We start from the raw sequence: 13,351 nt of genomic DNA, 5'->3' as shown, positions 1-13,351 counted from the left end.
TACGCTGCACTTCTCTGTTCTTCAAAACAGCATGAGAGTTGGGCTGCCCCATTATATGAGATTTTAATAGTAACTGAAAAACATACATGTATGTGAAGTAGTTTTTGCCTGTCTGAGGCTGCAAGCCCTGAGCACGTATCTATCAAACACGTAGTTTCACTTGAAAATGTGCTCCTTTGCCATTCTAGCTGCTTGTCCTCGTGTGCACAACCCCAAGTGGATTATTTGCTGCTTTTTTTTGCCATCAGAATATGAAGAGTATCAAGAACTTTTATGTCCGTGCTTATGCGTCTCACTGGGGACTTGGCGGGGAGGGCGTTTGTGGTTGTTTGGGGTTTTTTGTTTACACAGGCCCATTTACACTTCCATAGTACGTATCACAGTCAGGAGATAAAAGTCATTCTATCCAGCTTATTTGAATGGCACACAGTGTGGAGTGCTAACAGGTTTAGGCAGTTTTCATAGGTTATCTAGTCATTTATCCTTAAGAATAATGACTTCTTTATTGCCATGTTTATTATCATTTTTTAAAATATGAAGGCATGCGCTGTACCATTTCTCCAGTCCCCAGACTTTCAACCTATTAAAGATTACAGCAAATAGCGTTTTCCTAGCAGGAAAAACGCAGCTTCTGGGCTTCCTTTACCTTAGCTATTCGAAGAACATTCTGAAGGTACATGGACTAGGGATTATTTTAGAGCAGGGAGAAAGAGTGAGCTCCAAAGGTGACTGCCTAAGCATTTGACTAAAAGAAATCTGTCTTGCAGGCAGGAAAACTAAAAAAGAAATCTTTAGACAACTAACGAACTGTTGTGAAAGGCCCTAAAGTTAAACCAACATTCACAAACATCTCTCACCAGATTCTAAGTGGTAGTGGACATCGAATATGAAAATCCAGGTGGTCAGACAATGTAGTACATGCTTTCTGTATTCCCGTTGGGTCTTTAGGAGTCCTGGTTTTCTAACCAGCTTCTCCTTGCAGTGAAACTGTGGGTTTATGTTTATAACTTCAGCTATTTGCTGGGGATGTAGCCGTAATGTCATGAATTCACAATGCGGTTATAGCTGCAGTGTTATAAAATCATAATTATGACCTCATTACAGGAACAGAAGCATGAAACTGATGTCATGTGAATAAATTCATCAACATTAGATTGTGTTAACTGGCCCAGAGAAAACAAGCTGTAATCTGAGAAGAGCTTGTGTAAGAGTGTAATAACAGGGGGTAAAAAGCTTCCAAAGGAACACGTTCTTTCTCTTAAATATACTTTCAAATGAATTTTTAAGATGGAAGAAATGCATGCTTAAAAAAGATGCTAATTGATGCTAAATGTAGTTATTTATATTGTTTCAGATACTAGCGGTGCTTGGTTTATTATCCTAATAAAATATACTCCTGGGGCTTGCCCAGAATTGCCAGATAAGTGTCTTCTGAGGATGGCAGCATCTGAAACCTCCATCCTGCAAAATGTTTGAATAAATCGATCTCAAGCCAGCAGGGACAACCAGTCCTGCTTGAACGTGATGTGACACGAGCAACTTCACATCACAGGTTCAGAATGGTGATGATGCATTGGAAGCTTCTAAACAGGATAGGAAAGTTGGAAGCTAAGAATATCAGAAATATTAATTAAAATACTCATGGCATCATCACCCATTTAATTTATTATTTATTTAATTTTAGTTTAGTGTTTATATTCTGTGGGGAGGCATCAAAAACACTTGCAAGCTGGGTTGTGTCCAGTAATCTTTCCTGGTTTACCTCTTCAGTTCTTAGCACTTTGTGTTTCAAACAAAGAATCCATTTCAAAGGGAAAAAATCCATCATCTTGAATTGTTAGCAGTTAGAATGGTCTGAGAGACCAGAGCATATGTTTTCCAAATGGAATGTTTTCCAGTGTGTGACTATATGGAAAGGAGGTTTCAGCTCATGGAAAATGAGGTGTATAAAGCAATGCTGCCTCCTGGGACAGCTGAAGCCTTCGTAAGAACCTCTCTCAGCATGTTTTATCCTGTAGGTCTTTCTGACCTTGGCAGCATTGCCTGGATCATATTTTCCCAAGGATGAAACCTTTCCTGCAAAGTGTAACAGAAGTTTCTTTATGTGGCTGATTCCACCTGTGTTTCTTTCCTCCACTGACTTTTATTTGTTTTGAGAAGACAGCTTCCAATGCTGGCTCTGCTGAGGAGCCGTCAGGCCTTGGCGCTGCAGCCTTTCTGTGCCCAGATCTGCTGTTTGGTGGCCGTGCCGTGCAGAGAATGACAGCAGCCGCCCTCTTACAAAATGCCTTTTAATTTGTGTTTTTCTACAGATGAGGTCTCAGTCGAGGGCGGGTGGGATTTCATTATCTGTCCTGCTAGTTCACCAAAGTTAGCTTTCACCTCTGATAAGCAATGGATGTGTAGGAATTGAGCCTCTCAGTTCTCAAATTCTTCAGTTTTGGCCTCTACTAATTAAAGCAGAATTCCTTTTTCTTCTAGGCATGACAGTATATGTAGCAGTGTATCAGGAGGAGCTCAGTGATGATCGTAGGGTTTGATAGAAATAACCTTGTATGTGATTATTAATAATATGTTAGATCAGGTAACTTTAATTGGAAAAAAGATGATTTTGTTGCATGCTGTTCAGAGAAAACTAACTTTTTTTTAAAGCAAATCTGGGTTGCTCCCCTCTCAGTGACCCTTCTGTCATCTCGCTTTCAGTAGAACTGTTTGAGCTTTTCAGGAACTGAACCAGTACAAAGAGCAAGTTTCCTAGTTACATGTTTAATTAGTACCACAAATCCTGCAAGACTTATTGATCTCTGTAGTATTGCCAGACACTGCTAATGATGAATTTTTTTCAAAGATGGTGACCTTTAGAGACAAAGCTCTATCAGAAATAGAAATGAGAAGTTTCCGGTTTTGTCCCTGCAGAAACCTTGCTGACTTAGGTGTATTTGAGCTACACTTCAGCTACAAAACCATTTGGATTTGATGCTGCAGCTTTGCTATTAAAAACAAACAGTGTTCAGTCAAGCAGAGTCACAATTCAATAGGTTTTACATCAGGGAAATCTGTGTCAGATTGCTGATTGATTGCCCGTTAATCTGAATAGTTCAAATATAAATTGATGCATCTTCTAAAGTGTGTTTTAGTTTTAAAACCTTTATTTTAAATACTCAGCATTGTTTCAGGCAGACTTTTCAGTCACTCAGACGCTGTCATTCAAGGCAGTTGCACTTGCTGAGCAAATCCAATACTGCGGAGTTTTGTTCCGTAAAAGCCAAAAGAATGAACATCATTGAATAGGAGACAGTCATGGAACTGTGGTGTTGCTAATGTGTGCGCTTTGCAAGTGAATGAAAATTTAACCTTTTTTGGATAAGCTCTCATTTTCGCCATGTGTCATCTGCCACGGCTTTGCTCTTCCTTCTAAGTCATATTTTTAGAAGTCTATATCTCGTTGTATGCTTGGGGATTTTTTACATCTGTCACTGAGCGAGTACCTTATGTGGGGTGAATGCTCTTGTCTTCTGTACTGCTGAAATAGTTCTGCAAGTTTCACTACAAAGAGTAGCCTGTTCCCTCACACTTAGGCTGTCGTTTAAATGAAGGATGGGATCCCATACAATATAGCTCCAATAAGTGCTCTCTCTCTTCTCTTAAATAGTTTTTGTGGCTGTACGAAATCTAGAAGTCTAACACAAGACTGGAAGTGAAAATGGCTCATATTGGAAGTATGAGGATAATTTTTATTCCTCAGAGTTTCCTTGAAATCCATTAATTGTGTTGTATGCTTTCAGATTGTTTCTTGTCATAGAGTATGTAAACGGGGGAGATCTCATGTTCCATATGCAACGGCAAAGAAAACTGCCTGAAGAGCATGCAAGGTATCGTACTGACGTGGTTACCGCTGACTGTGAAGTCATGTTTGAAGAACAGAGCTTTTTAATAGCTTTTCTACAATCTTAATGTGGTTTTCTTCTTTTTAATTTCAGGTTCTATGCTGCTGAAATTTGTATTGCTCTAAACTTCCTACATGAAAGAGGCATAATCTACAGAGATTTAAAACTAGACAATGTTCTTTTAGATGCAGAAGGTCATATCAAATTAACAGATTACGGCATGTGCAAGGTAGTGTTTTTGTTGCTTTCTCATTCCCGAGGATATTGTGCTCGTTCTGCTTTTGAGTCAAATGCTGCATCCAGTGATACTAAGAGAAAACTGAGAAGTTATCCTTGTCTTAATCCTGGTGCTACTGAGCCCAGAACGTGATTGTGGAACTGAAACTTTAAAGTGAAAAATGTCTGAAGAGTAGAACGACGTTTGTCATTTTTTAACTCTGGTATTTTGAGTTACGTGGGTCATTTTGGGGGACAGAGGTTTGGCCAACCTGATTTCTTTTATCTGTTTTTATGTTGTCTATATCACCCAGGTTAGAAAACTTATTTTTAAGACAAGTATGTTTTTAAAAGGGTCTTTTCTACCTGTAAAGTTGCAGTGCTAGGCGTGACTGCAGGGGTGGTAGTCTGACAGGAAATCTGCTGTCCCCTTGGAGCTGCTGACTTGCCCTCCGTTCTCTTTGAGAGTCCAGTCTGATTCTTGGTGGGAATAAGTTCCTGAAGCCAAAATTGCAGCTGGCGTTGTGGTGATTTTTAAAAGTCCAAGGGACTGAGTGTTCAATCAAATTTTTATTTCATTTCAGAACATGGTTAAGGCACCTTATGGTGCCATAATAAGGAAAGCTGGTCTCATTCCCTACACAGAACAGATATTACACTGATTTCTAAGGATGCTGGACTGGAATGATTCTCCCCTGTCAAAGTGAACAGGTTGTGGGGCTTCTCTTTCAGTGCAGTGGTTATGTAGAAGTTTGATTCCTTCAATCCTAAACATAGGTTTTTTTCCCCAGTGTTGATTTGAAAAGCACTTCTTGGTCTTGAGCTGAAATTTATCTGTAAATAGTAAGCAAAATGTTGTTATGGATGTGTTCTGACTCAGTTTTAATCAATTAATATGCCATAGATAAGCTTGGAAATCATAAGCCATCTTTGAGTGCTATGAGTATTTATTTTGCTCTAGTGTTGCCTGTTTTTTTGAAAGGAATGTCTTTAGGCTCCCCAAGTAAACTGGCTTTATATGTCTAATTAAGGGAAATTCCCAGAAAAGGAGGTCAGCTTTTAATTTATGAAACAATTTATGTCTGTAGGAAGGTTTGGGCCCTGGCGACACTACGAGCACTTTCTGTGGGACACCAAACTATATCGCACCAGAGATCCTCAGAGGAGAAGAGTATGGTAAGCTATGACTAAATGATTTGTAGTTTTAATAAATCAAAAACTTAGTTCTAGTTGTAGGTTGGTTCAAGTACAAATATTCTTAGGTTGCTATATTTGGAGGAAATCAAATGCATATAGTACATTTCAGTTTTTTCTGAAATAAGGTTATTTGTGTTTTTCTTCTGCAATCACTCATTTCAGCTTCTTTTTAAATCGTATTTTCCCTGAAAAATAACTGAAATGATTCCATAGTAAAAACAAGTCCACTTCTTGAAGAACTTGAGGTCCCAGCTTCTATTGTCCTCCAAATGCTGTAACAAGAAGTTAGTGCCCATGCAGAAGTAGAAGAGTCTTTTTAACTAGTGTTGTTATTCGTGCACTGATCTGATCCATAGGTTGGATCTGTCATTTAGTTGTGAAGTACTGCAGCGCTCAACTTACTGTCAAAATCATCTGAAAACCGTCAGTCTCAGCAGTGCCAGCGTGAGTGGTGACGTCTGGGGCTTCAGGGGAAGCAGAGGATTTCAGTGCTTTGTAGAGCCAGGCTGTTAATCGTCATTTATGTGGGAGAGAACCCTAAATTCAAGGAGTCCTGGCTGAAAATCTGCTCTGCAAACGTTTACAGGGTTCAGCGTGGACTGGTGGGCGCTCGGTGTGCTCATGTTTGAAATGATGGCGGGAAGGTCTCCGTTCGATATTATTACTGACAATCCAGACATGAACACCGAAGATTACCTCTTCCAAGGTACAGCTAGTTTCAGTTTTTTCCTTTCTTGGGGGAGAAGTAATGAAAAGCAGAAGCAGTAATACTTGCCACGTTTATTACATTAGAAACCTCACATCACTCTGGAGTATGACAGTGCCTGTTGTTTGCATTATTTTAAATAATTACTGTATCGTCCCATTTTCCAGATGGTAACATATTTAAATAATCCAGTGTTTCTATTGAAATCGTGGTCAATGTCATCAACCGAAAACTAATATTGCTGTTTTATAACCTGTAACAGTTATTCTTGAGAAGCCTATCCGGATTCCAAGGTTTCTTTCAGTCAAGGCTTCCCATGTGTTAAAAGGATTTTTAAACAAGGTAAATAACATTCTCTTATTTTTAGCATCTAAGATCTGGAAGTAAGAGCTTCCTGTTGAAAGCAATACAGTTAAGAAGTTAATCTGCTTACTGTTCTGAAAAATCTATAAAACCTTGGTATCCTGTATGTTAAAATCCCCACTTCTTAGTTGCTAATTTACTGAGGGAATTCCATAGCACAGACTTGATCAAAAAGCCTGCACCTAGTGGGAAAAAGTAACTATAGGCTTCTATATAAATTCTTTTCTGTAATACTTACTGCGCATTTAATTAAGCTGATTGAAATCCATAGAACCGTTGTATTTCTTAATGGATATGAATTATACATTACTAAATAAATCTAGGTTTTTTATTTTAAGAAGCTGTAAAATATCGTTTAAAAATGAAATTTCAAACCAACTTCATCAAAATAATAATAAAAAAAGAGTAAACATCCCTTAATAGCCATAAATGTGTATCTTAGCAACCATTTGCACAGCAATAGGGGATGCTGGAGTCGTGTACGTGGGCTTGTGACAAACGTGGACTGTAACTGGCTTTGAGTCTGTAACACGACTTTCTGTGTTTTCCGCAGGATCCCAAAGAAAGGCTTGGTTGTCAGCCCCAGACAGGATTTTCTGATATCAAGTCTCACACATTTTTCCGCAGCATAGACTGGGATCTGGTAAAAATCATTATTTCTGTTTATATGTATTCAAAAGGAATAGATTCCTTTAGTTTGTGAATTGTATGTATATGTAACAATTCCATGAAAACCAGTGAAATTCAGTTCCATAAATGTAAAAGCTATTTTTCTTCCTCCAGGTGCCATAACATAATGGGAACAAGCCATATTTCATGACCAAAAATCTGGCTTGCTTCCAAACTCTTTAAGAATGATTACAGCTTGTGGGTATCACTTTTAAAATATATGAAGACATGGAGAGAACATTTTAAGAAACATTAAAGCTTTGGTGGAACCATTTATCCCTTGGTTTCTATTTGTAGAGTGTGCAGAGTTATGTGCTGGGTTCTGCTGCTGCAGAATTTACTCGGCATGTGCGCGAGGGGCTCCTGTTGGGGCGTGGACTGCGTAGATCAGTGTCAGGATTCAGTCCTCGCTGGTCTGGGTGGTCATTCCATATGGTCCCGTTGGTAAACATCGCAAGCTCCATGGCCAAGGGAAGCACGGGCCAGGAGAAACGGCCTGCTGGAATGTTCTGGCAGTATTTTATTTCTCTTGTTGATTAGAGAGACCCTCCTGCCTTGCCAGGCGGCTCAGCAGTTGGCCGGCACAGCCTCCAGACCGAGCCAAGTGTCATGAAACCAGGTTAGATCGGCTGTGGGAGATGTGGCGCTTCGGATACACAAAGTGTTTGTGGTCCGCTTGTAGCACATTAAAAATAAAAAAAAGTCTGAATTTACAAATGACGTAACTTTTAAAATCAGCAGGATTATTCAGGTAGGCAGCAGGGTTTAGCAATGTGAGGAGGCGTGAGTAGGATCAGGGCCTTTTTTGAGGATGTGGCTTGGAAGCAGTGTGGTTATTTAGAATGAGTCTCTGATTATTCCTCTCAGGCTTTCTATATCCCTGCTAGTTTGAGGGAAATTTTTACTTTGTGGTGGAGTAGATGACTTGCATTTCAGTGGATTTGCAAGCACAAAGTGTTATTTAAGTTGTAGTTTTTTTTAAAAGCTTCTGTTACTCAGTAATCGTGCCCACATCACCAAAAACATCACAGAAACAATATTGTTGCGTTTATTGATGCTTCAGCAATCAAACAGTTAAGTCAGGAGCAGTGCCTTATCAGCATTACGATTGTAATACCTAGTCGAACAGCGGAAAAATATGCACAGAATGTTTTCATAGTCCTGGGAAGCTGACAGGAAATGTAGGAACAGGCAGGCAGCAGAGCCTGGAATAACATGAGAGAGGCTCAGGGGAGGAGAGAGAACGGCACGGATACAGTTTGACTTTGAGTCCTGCTGTTGGGACCATCATTGCTAACATTCTTCAGGGAAACATTCACTGCATAGGGAGGCGGTCTTAAAATTGAATGTTATTTTCATTACGTTTGCTGCCTACTGGTGCTGTAACCCAACTCGCTTGTTTGTGGAGAGCATCAACACACGGTCTGCGGGGTTTCTGTTCTCTTTTCCAGGGTTGTTTGACACAGAGAGAGAGAGGAGACTGTAGGATTTATAGTGTTTATTTGGATAAGGAACTCCTACTTGCACTTGGTACCTTAGTGAACATTTATGCTGATGTGAATTTTGACTTTTTTTATATATATACACCTATCTTTTTCGCTGAAAGCTTTGGTATTAAATATCTATTTTTAAAACAATGAATTGAAAGATGTAGGTGGTTGTGCTGTTCTGGGATGATTTGGACAGTGCTGTTCAGGAGGATCCAGAGCGTCAGATAAATTTTAAGCTGAATTTCTAATAAGAGGGTTGGGAAATCTATTCAGGAGAAAATGAAAAAATATTTGGAAAGCTTTTTTAATTATTACGTTTTTCTTTGAAATGCAAGGGATGAGTAAGATTTTGACTTAAAAGCTTTTCCAAATCTTTTCAAGTTGGAACACAAGGAAACAAGAGTCTAATGCTGACTAAATATTTTTTCTGTGTGAAGCTTCAGCTAAATGGAAAAATCAAGAAAGATAAACGAAGACGTGTACCATAAACACTTTTTTCCCTAGAGTCAGTAATTGGAGTGGTGTGTGGCACAGCCAAGAACTTTCTTGGCTGTTCCTGAGCGCAGGACGGTTGAACAGCATTCAGGGGAGTACCCAGACAACCTTTTTCGATTGTTTCAGCACATGAAGGCTGTTGGTTTATTGGACAATGAAACACTGAACTGCAGTTAAGCAGATTGGCTTAAGTACCCTCAGTTACTGTAAAAAGTGTATTTTACTGAATTTGTTGTTGTAATTGCAAGTAGGACATGAAAAATGTGATCCACACGTGAATACAGTAAGGACAGAAATGAAGCCAGGAATGAAGTGAGACAGGACAAGAAAGACACCTAATTGAGGTGGCTTGTCAAAAGGTTTTGGAGCTATTTTTAATTTAGTTATGGTTAAAATCACCGCAGGCTGTATATCTTGTGTACCATTTTTCAAAGGGAAGCTGGGCTGTGATGGGGATGTAAAGAAAGAAAAGCAGCCTGAAGGAGGGAGTGCAGGGGCTCAGCCTTGTCTGAAATCTGTCCAGGAAAATCCCTGTTGCCTCCCTACAGATTAAAGGGCTGGATTCCATAAAGAGTCGCCTTTCTCCCTAGGTACCCTGAATAATAAAACACGTTTCCTACATAAAATATGTAGCTGGGACCGATGAGTCACTCGTGTTTTGTGGCAGCGCAGGTACGTACTGTACAAGGAGAAAGCAGAAAGAAAGCTTTACTGAAACTGTGTGGAGGCCTGGACTGGAAATCATATACATTCTCTTTCTCATCGCAGAGGAGAGATTGCCAAGTGACTGAGCTGCGTAACTTAATTCTCAGTGATACCAGAAGACCCTCCTGGTCTCTGAATTTGTGGTTGGTTTTCCTGGACAGCACCATTAATGTACTTGATTTTTAAGTAAACAGAGTGAAAACAAAACTTGGTAAAGAATTTCAGTCTCCCTACAAAACCACGTTAACCCGGGCTTTGTCACGTAATACTGTGATCATTGAGGACGTGCTGCGTGGAACCAAACTGTGACTTTTGATTAGGCCTCTTTCGCAGGGAGTTTTGAATGCTACGTTTCTGTCTGCGTTTCTCTAGAGGAACGGTGACCTCCAGTGGCCAGCAAGGCCAATCCAAACCTCATGTATCACGTACCCGAACAGGTCAGAGCAGTGACCTCAGCGTGGACCTTGAAAATAACAGTCAGAAAAAATTGTAACACTTCATATTTTAACCACTTTTTTTTTAACTACAAATTTCTGTGGTGATAAATTCCTTAATATAACAGGGGGAATACATGCAGATTGCACTTCCTATGTTTTAATTCCCCCCCTCCTTATATTTTTTTCTTTAGCTGGAAAAGAAGCAAACAACGCCTCCGTTTCAGCCTCAGATCACGGACGATTATGGTTTGGATAACTTCGACACACAGTTCACCAGCGAGCCTGTGCAGCTAACCCCAGATGATGAGTATGCTTTTCTTTTTCCCCAAATACAGCTGCATTTTAAGAAATTTATTTATAAGTTACTTGAAAATTACTAAGAACAGACTCCTTACTGAGCATTAGAACTGACACAAGCTAAAAGTACATTTGAAATTCTTTGTATCGTATGTACCTTGCATAATTTTTCATGGTTCTTGGATATTAGAAGCCTGCCTAGCCTAGCGTCCCAGAAGAAATTCAGAAATCAAGACCTACAGCAGTGTGACCGGTCAGGGAGCTTTCATTTGTACAAATGTGATGTTGATTAAATGTGACTGTCCAAGTGGACGCTGTAACCTGTGGAGTCTGCTCCGCGGGCAGTGAAGTCACTGCTGCTGGCTCCTTCTATTCCGCATTCCTGGGTAGCTGGTGTCTGTCCTCCAGCAGCTACAGATCAGGAGATCTGTGTAGTTTTGTGCCTGGGTGCTCGAACCTGAATTTTGTAAGGGTGTTACCCACTTGTCACGCACCCACAGTGCTTGACAGGGCAATGACCACAATATGTGTCTCTGCAGCCCTGCAGTGGGAAGTTTTTATGACATCCCTGGCCAGATCAGGTGGGGCTCTGAGCAACCTGATCTGGTTGAAGATGTCCCTAATCCTGCAGGGGGGGTGGACTGCATGACCTGTAAAGGCCCCTTTCGACCCAAACTGTTCTATGATTCTAACTGAACTAAATTGGTGCTTTTCTTTATTTTCCAGAGATATGATAAAGCGAATAGATCAGTCGGAATTTGAAGGATTTGAATATATTAACCCCTTGTTGCTGTCGACAGAAGAAACGGTATGAAGGAACGACATCCTCGTTGTGGCCCGTGTGAATGCCCTTTCAGTTTACCCGCAACCACAGTACATGCATGCCAGGCTGGGACCGAACGATTTGGGACGGAGACCAATGATTTTAACAAAAATTGCTGCTGAAAATCAAAGACGAGACTAATGCTTCTGGTGGCTGTTTGCTGCCGCCGAGTGATTCGTGAGGTCTGGGCACTGACAGAACTGGCTTCGCTGATGAAGGAACCTGCATCTTGTGCCTGTTTCATGAAGGATCGACGTGTTCATTGCATCCCTGGGAGAGTCTGAAAAACTGCTACAAACATTTGATGCAATGAGCTACCAATTGAAGAATTTCGCAGTGTAACATCCTGAAGAATAAATTATATTACAGTGGTGTTGAAGCTTATTTTTGATGCCTTTCTTCACAAGTGGTACCTGTCTAAACGTCTCAGATGTATTTAAAAGGAGTTGTGTTTTATTAGCAATCAAAACATAAATTTGGGTACAAGATTTAAGTGCCTAAATGGATAAACTGCGTTGAGGAATTATTGCATATTTGGAACGTTCTTAAACCTGGTAAGTTCTGCTTGTTAATATTAAGTAACCATTTCCATCCAGTTCGCAGCTGCAGCCTGATGCTCATTTGCATCTCGATAGGATTTGAAATGCAAAGTGACTTGGCAATATTAATTCCCGATTAGAATTGACAGCGTCAGTTTCAAAATCTGGTGTTTCAAACTCCAAATTTATCAAAACTTGTGGATTAAAGAAAACTAAATTTGCACACCCAGGATTTCTGACAATACTTCAGCAGTGCCTACACCTCCAGTGATGTTGTGTTGTGGTTTAGACTTTTGAGAAGTATTTTTATCAACAGTACAAACGTTCAGAGCAAAAGCATAAGAAAGTGTCGCCTTAATAGCAAATCTAGAATAACCGTAATACAAAATCCACTTTCCTGATAAAGCACACCTCCTACTTACGATAAACTGTCTGCTTTCAGTTCCTCAGTGTGTGTTAAGAATTAACATTCTGCAGAAGAGAACGGGATATTTTGGTAAACCGCTTTCCATCATCGTAGTACATTTTTTCAATGGAAGACAAATGAATACCTAAGACATCGGACAAGGCAAAAGATAAAACTATGAAATCCCCTCTCCTGAAAACCAGGGGGTGCCAGGGGGCAGGGAAAGGGCATATCACATCACAAGGGTTAACACTTTCCCAGCTTGGAAAGCTGTGTGGTTCACTTGAGGATTAACTGGGCGCTGCTATTGGGATGTGGGAGCCTGTGCGGATTTGCCTGCCTCCCGGCACCAGCCCCAGGGGCAGGACGAGCCTTTGGGATCAGGATATCACGAGGATCGTAGAGACAGACAGGGGAACCAGACCAAACACAGGGGAAGGCCAAGGAGCAGGCCTGCGCGGTGCCGCTGCGCCCGGCCCGATGTGCAGTGCCGGGGGCCTGCAGCGCTGTCATTTCCTTACGTTCACGTATGGTTTTCTCAGGGTACAGCATTGCATCAGGTGCTGAACGTGACATCTTTTGGATTCACATCCACGTCATGAGGTGCTAGGACCAGACTGCCAAAACATTGCTTAAAGCTTTCAGTTACTCCTTGATTAACGATCTACATGTTGTGTCCCCTCGTTAGCCGCAGGTGCCCAGGCCTGGGGTTAGTCGGTTACTTTAATCCCATTTGGATTTCAGTTGCGGGTTTCTCTCCCCTGGACTGTAGCTTTTCATACGATGCAGAATGGGGTTTTATCAGCACTAAACAACTAAACCAGTACCAAGGATTTGCCTCAAATGCCTGGACTTTAGATACTCCATTATCTACTAAAGCAAACATTTACCTTTTAAACCTAATCTGACAATTTTTAATTACTTTTTTTTCCCTTCTCCCTGGCAGTTACTTTATTTACCCTGAATAATTTTCCTTTCAGTGTTTTCAGCTTCCCCGGTAACAAAGCCGATCTGTAGGTATTGGAGTGACTGCAGGCAGCTCAGGAGTGGGAACGCGACAGGTTAAGCTGTCCTTTCACATGCCAGGGCAGAGGACTTCAAATGGAAATACTAGAAATGTG

At 40.7% G+C, this 13,351-nt stretch overlaps 1 protein-coding gene across 3 annotated transcripts in view; it reads left to right on the top strand.

Annotated features, from left to right (window-relative positions):
* Positions 1-11,658, top strand: part of PRKCZ (protein kinase C zeta) — a 44,598-nt gene extending 32,940 nt beyond the window's left edge. For all 3 annotated transcript variants that reach the window (XM_069874574.1, XM_069874576.1, XM_069874575.1), the window contains 8 exons: positions 3,786-3,872; positions 3,981-4,116; positions 5,192-5,279; positions 5,887-6,006; positions 6,269-6,348; positions 6,923-7,012; positions 10,357-10,472; positions 11,189-11,658. In XM_069874574.1, the coding sequence (XP_069730675.1) occupies positions 3,786-3,872; positions 3,981-4,116; positions 5,192-5,279; positions 5,887-6,006; positions 6,269-6,348; positions 6,923-7,012; positions 10,357-10,472; positions 11,189-11,276 (805 nt within the window). In that variant the 3' untranslated portion in view covers positions 11,277-11,658. The remainder of the gene's footprint in view (positions 1-3,785; positions 3,873-3,980; positions 4,117-5,191; positions 5,280-5,886; positions 6,007-6,268; positions 6,349-6,922; positions 7,013-10,356; positions 10,473-11,188) is intronic.
* The last annotated feature ends 1,693 nt before the right edge of the window (positions 11,659-13,351 follow it).

This window comes from Phaenicophaeus curvirostris, chromosome 22, assembly GCF_032191515.1.
Source record: "Phaenicophaeus curvirostris isolate KB17595 chromosome 22, BPBGC_Pcur_1.0, whole genome shotgun sequence".
In the NCBI taxonomy this organism is placed as follows: Eukaryota; Metazoa; Chordata; class Aves; order Cuculiformes; family Cuculidae; genus Phaenicophaeus; species Phaenicophaeus curvirostris.
Note: the sequence above shows the minus strand (reverse complement) of the source record. Positions and strands in the feature narration are given on the sequence as shown.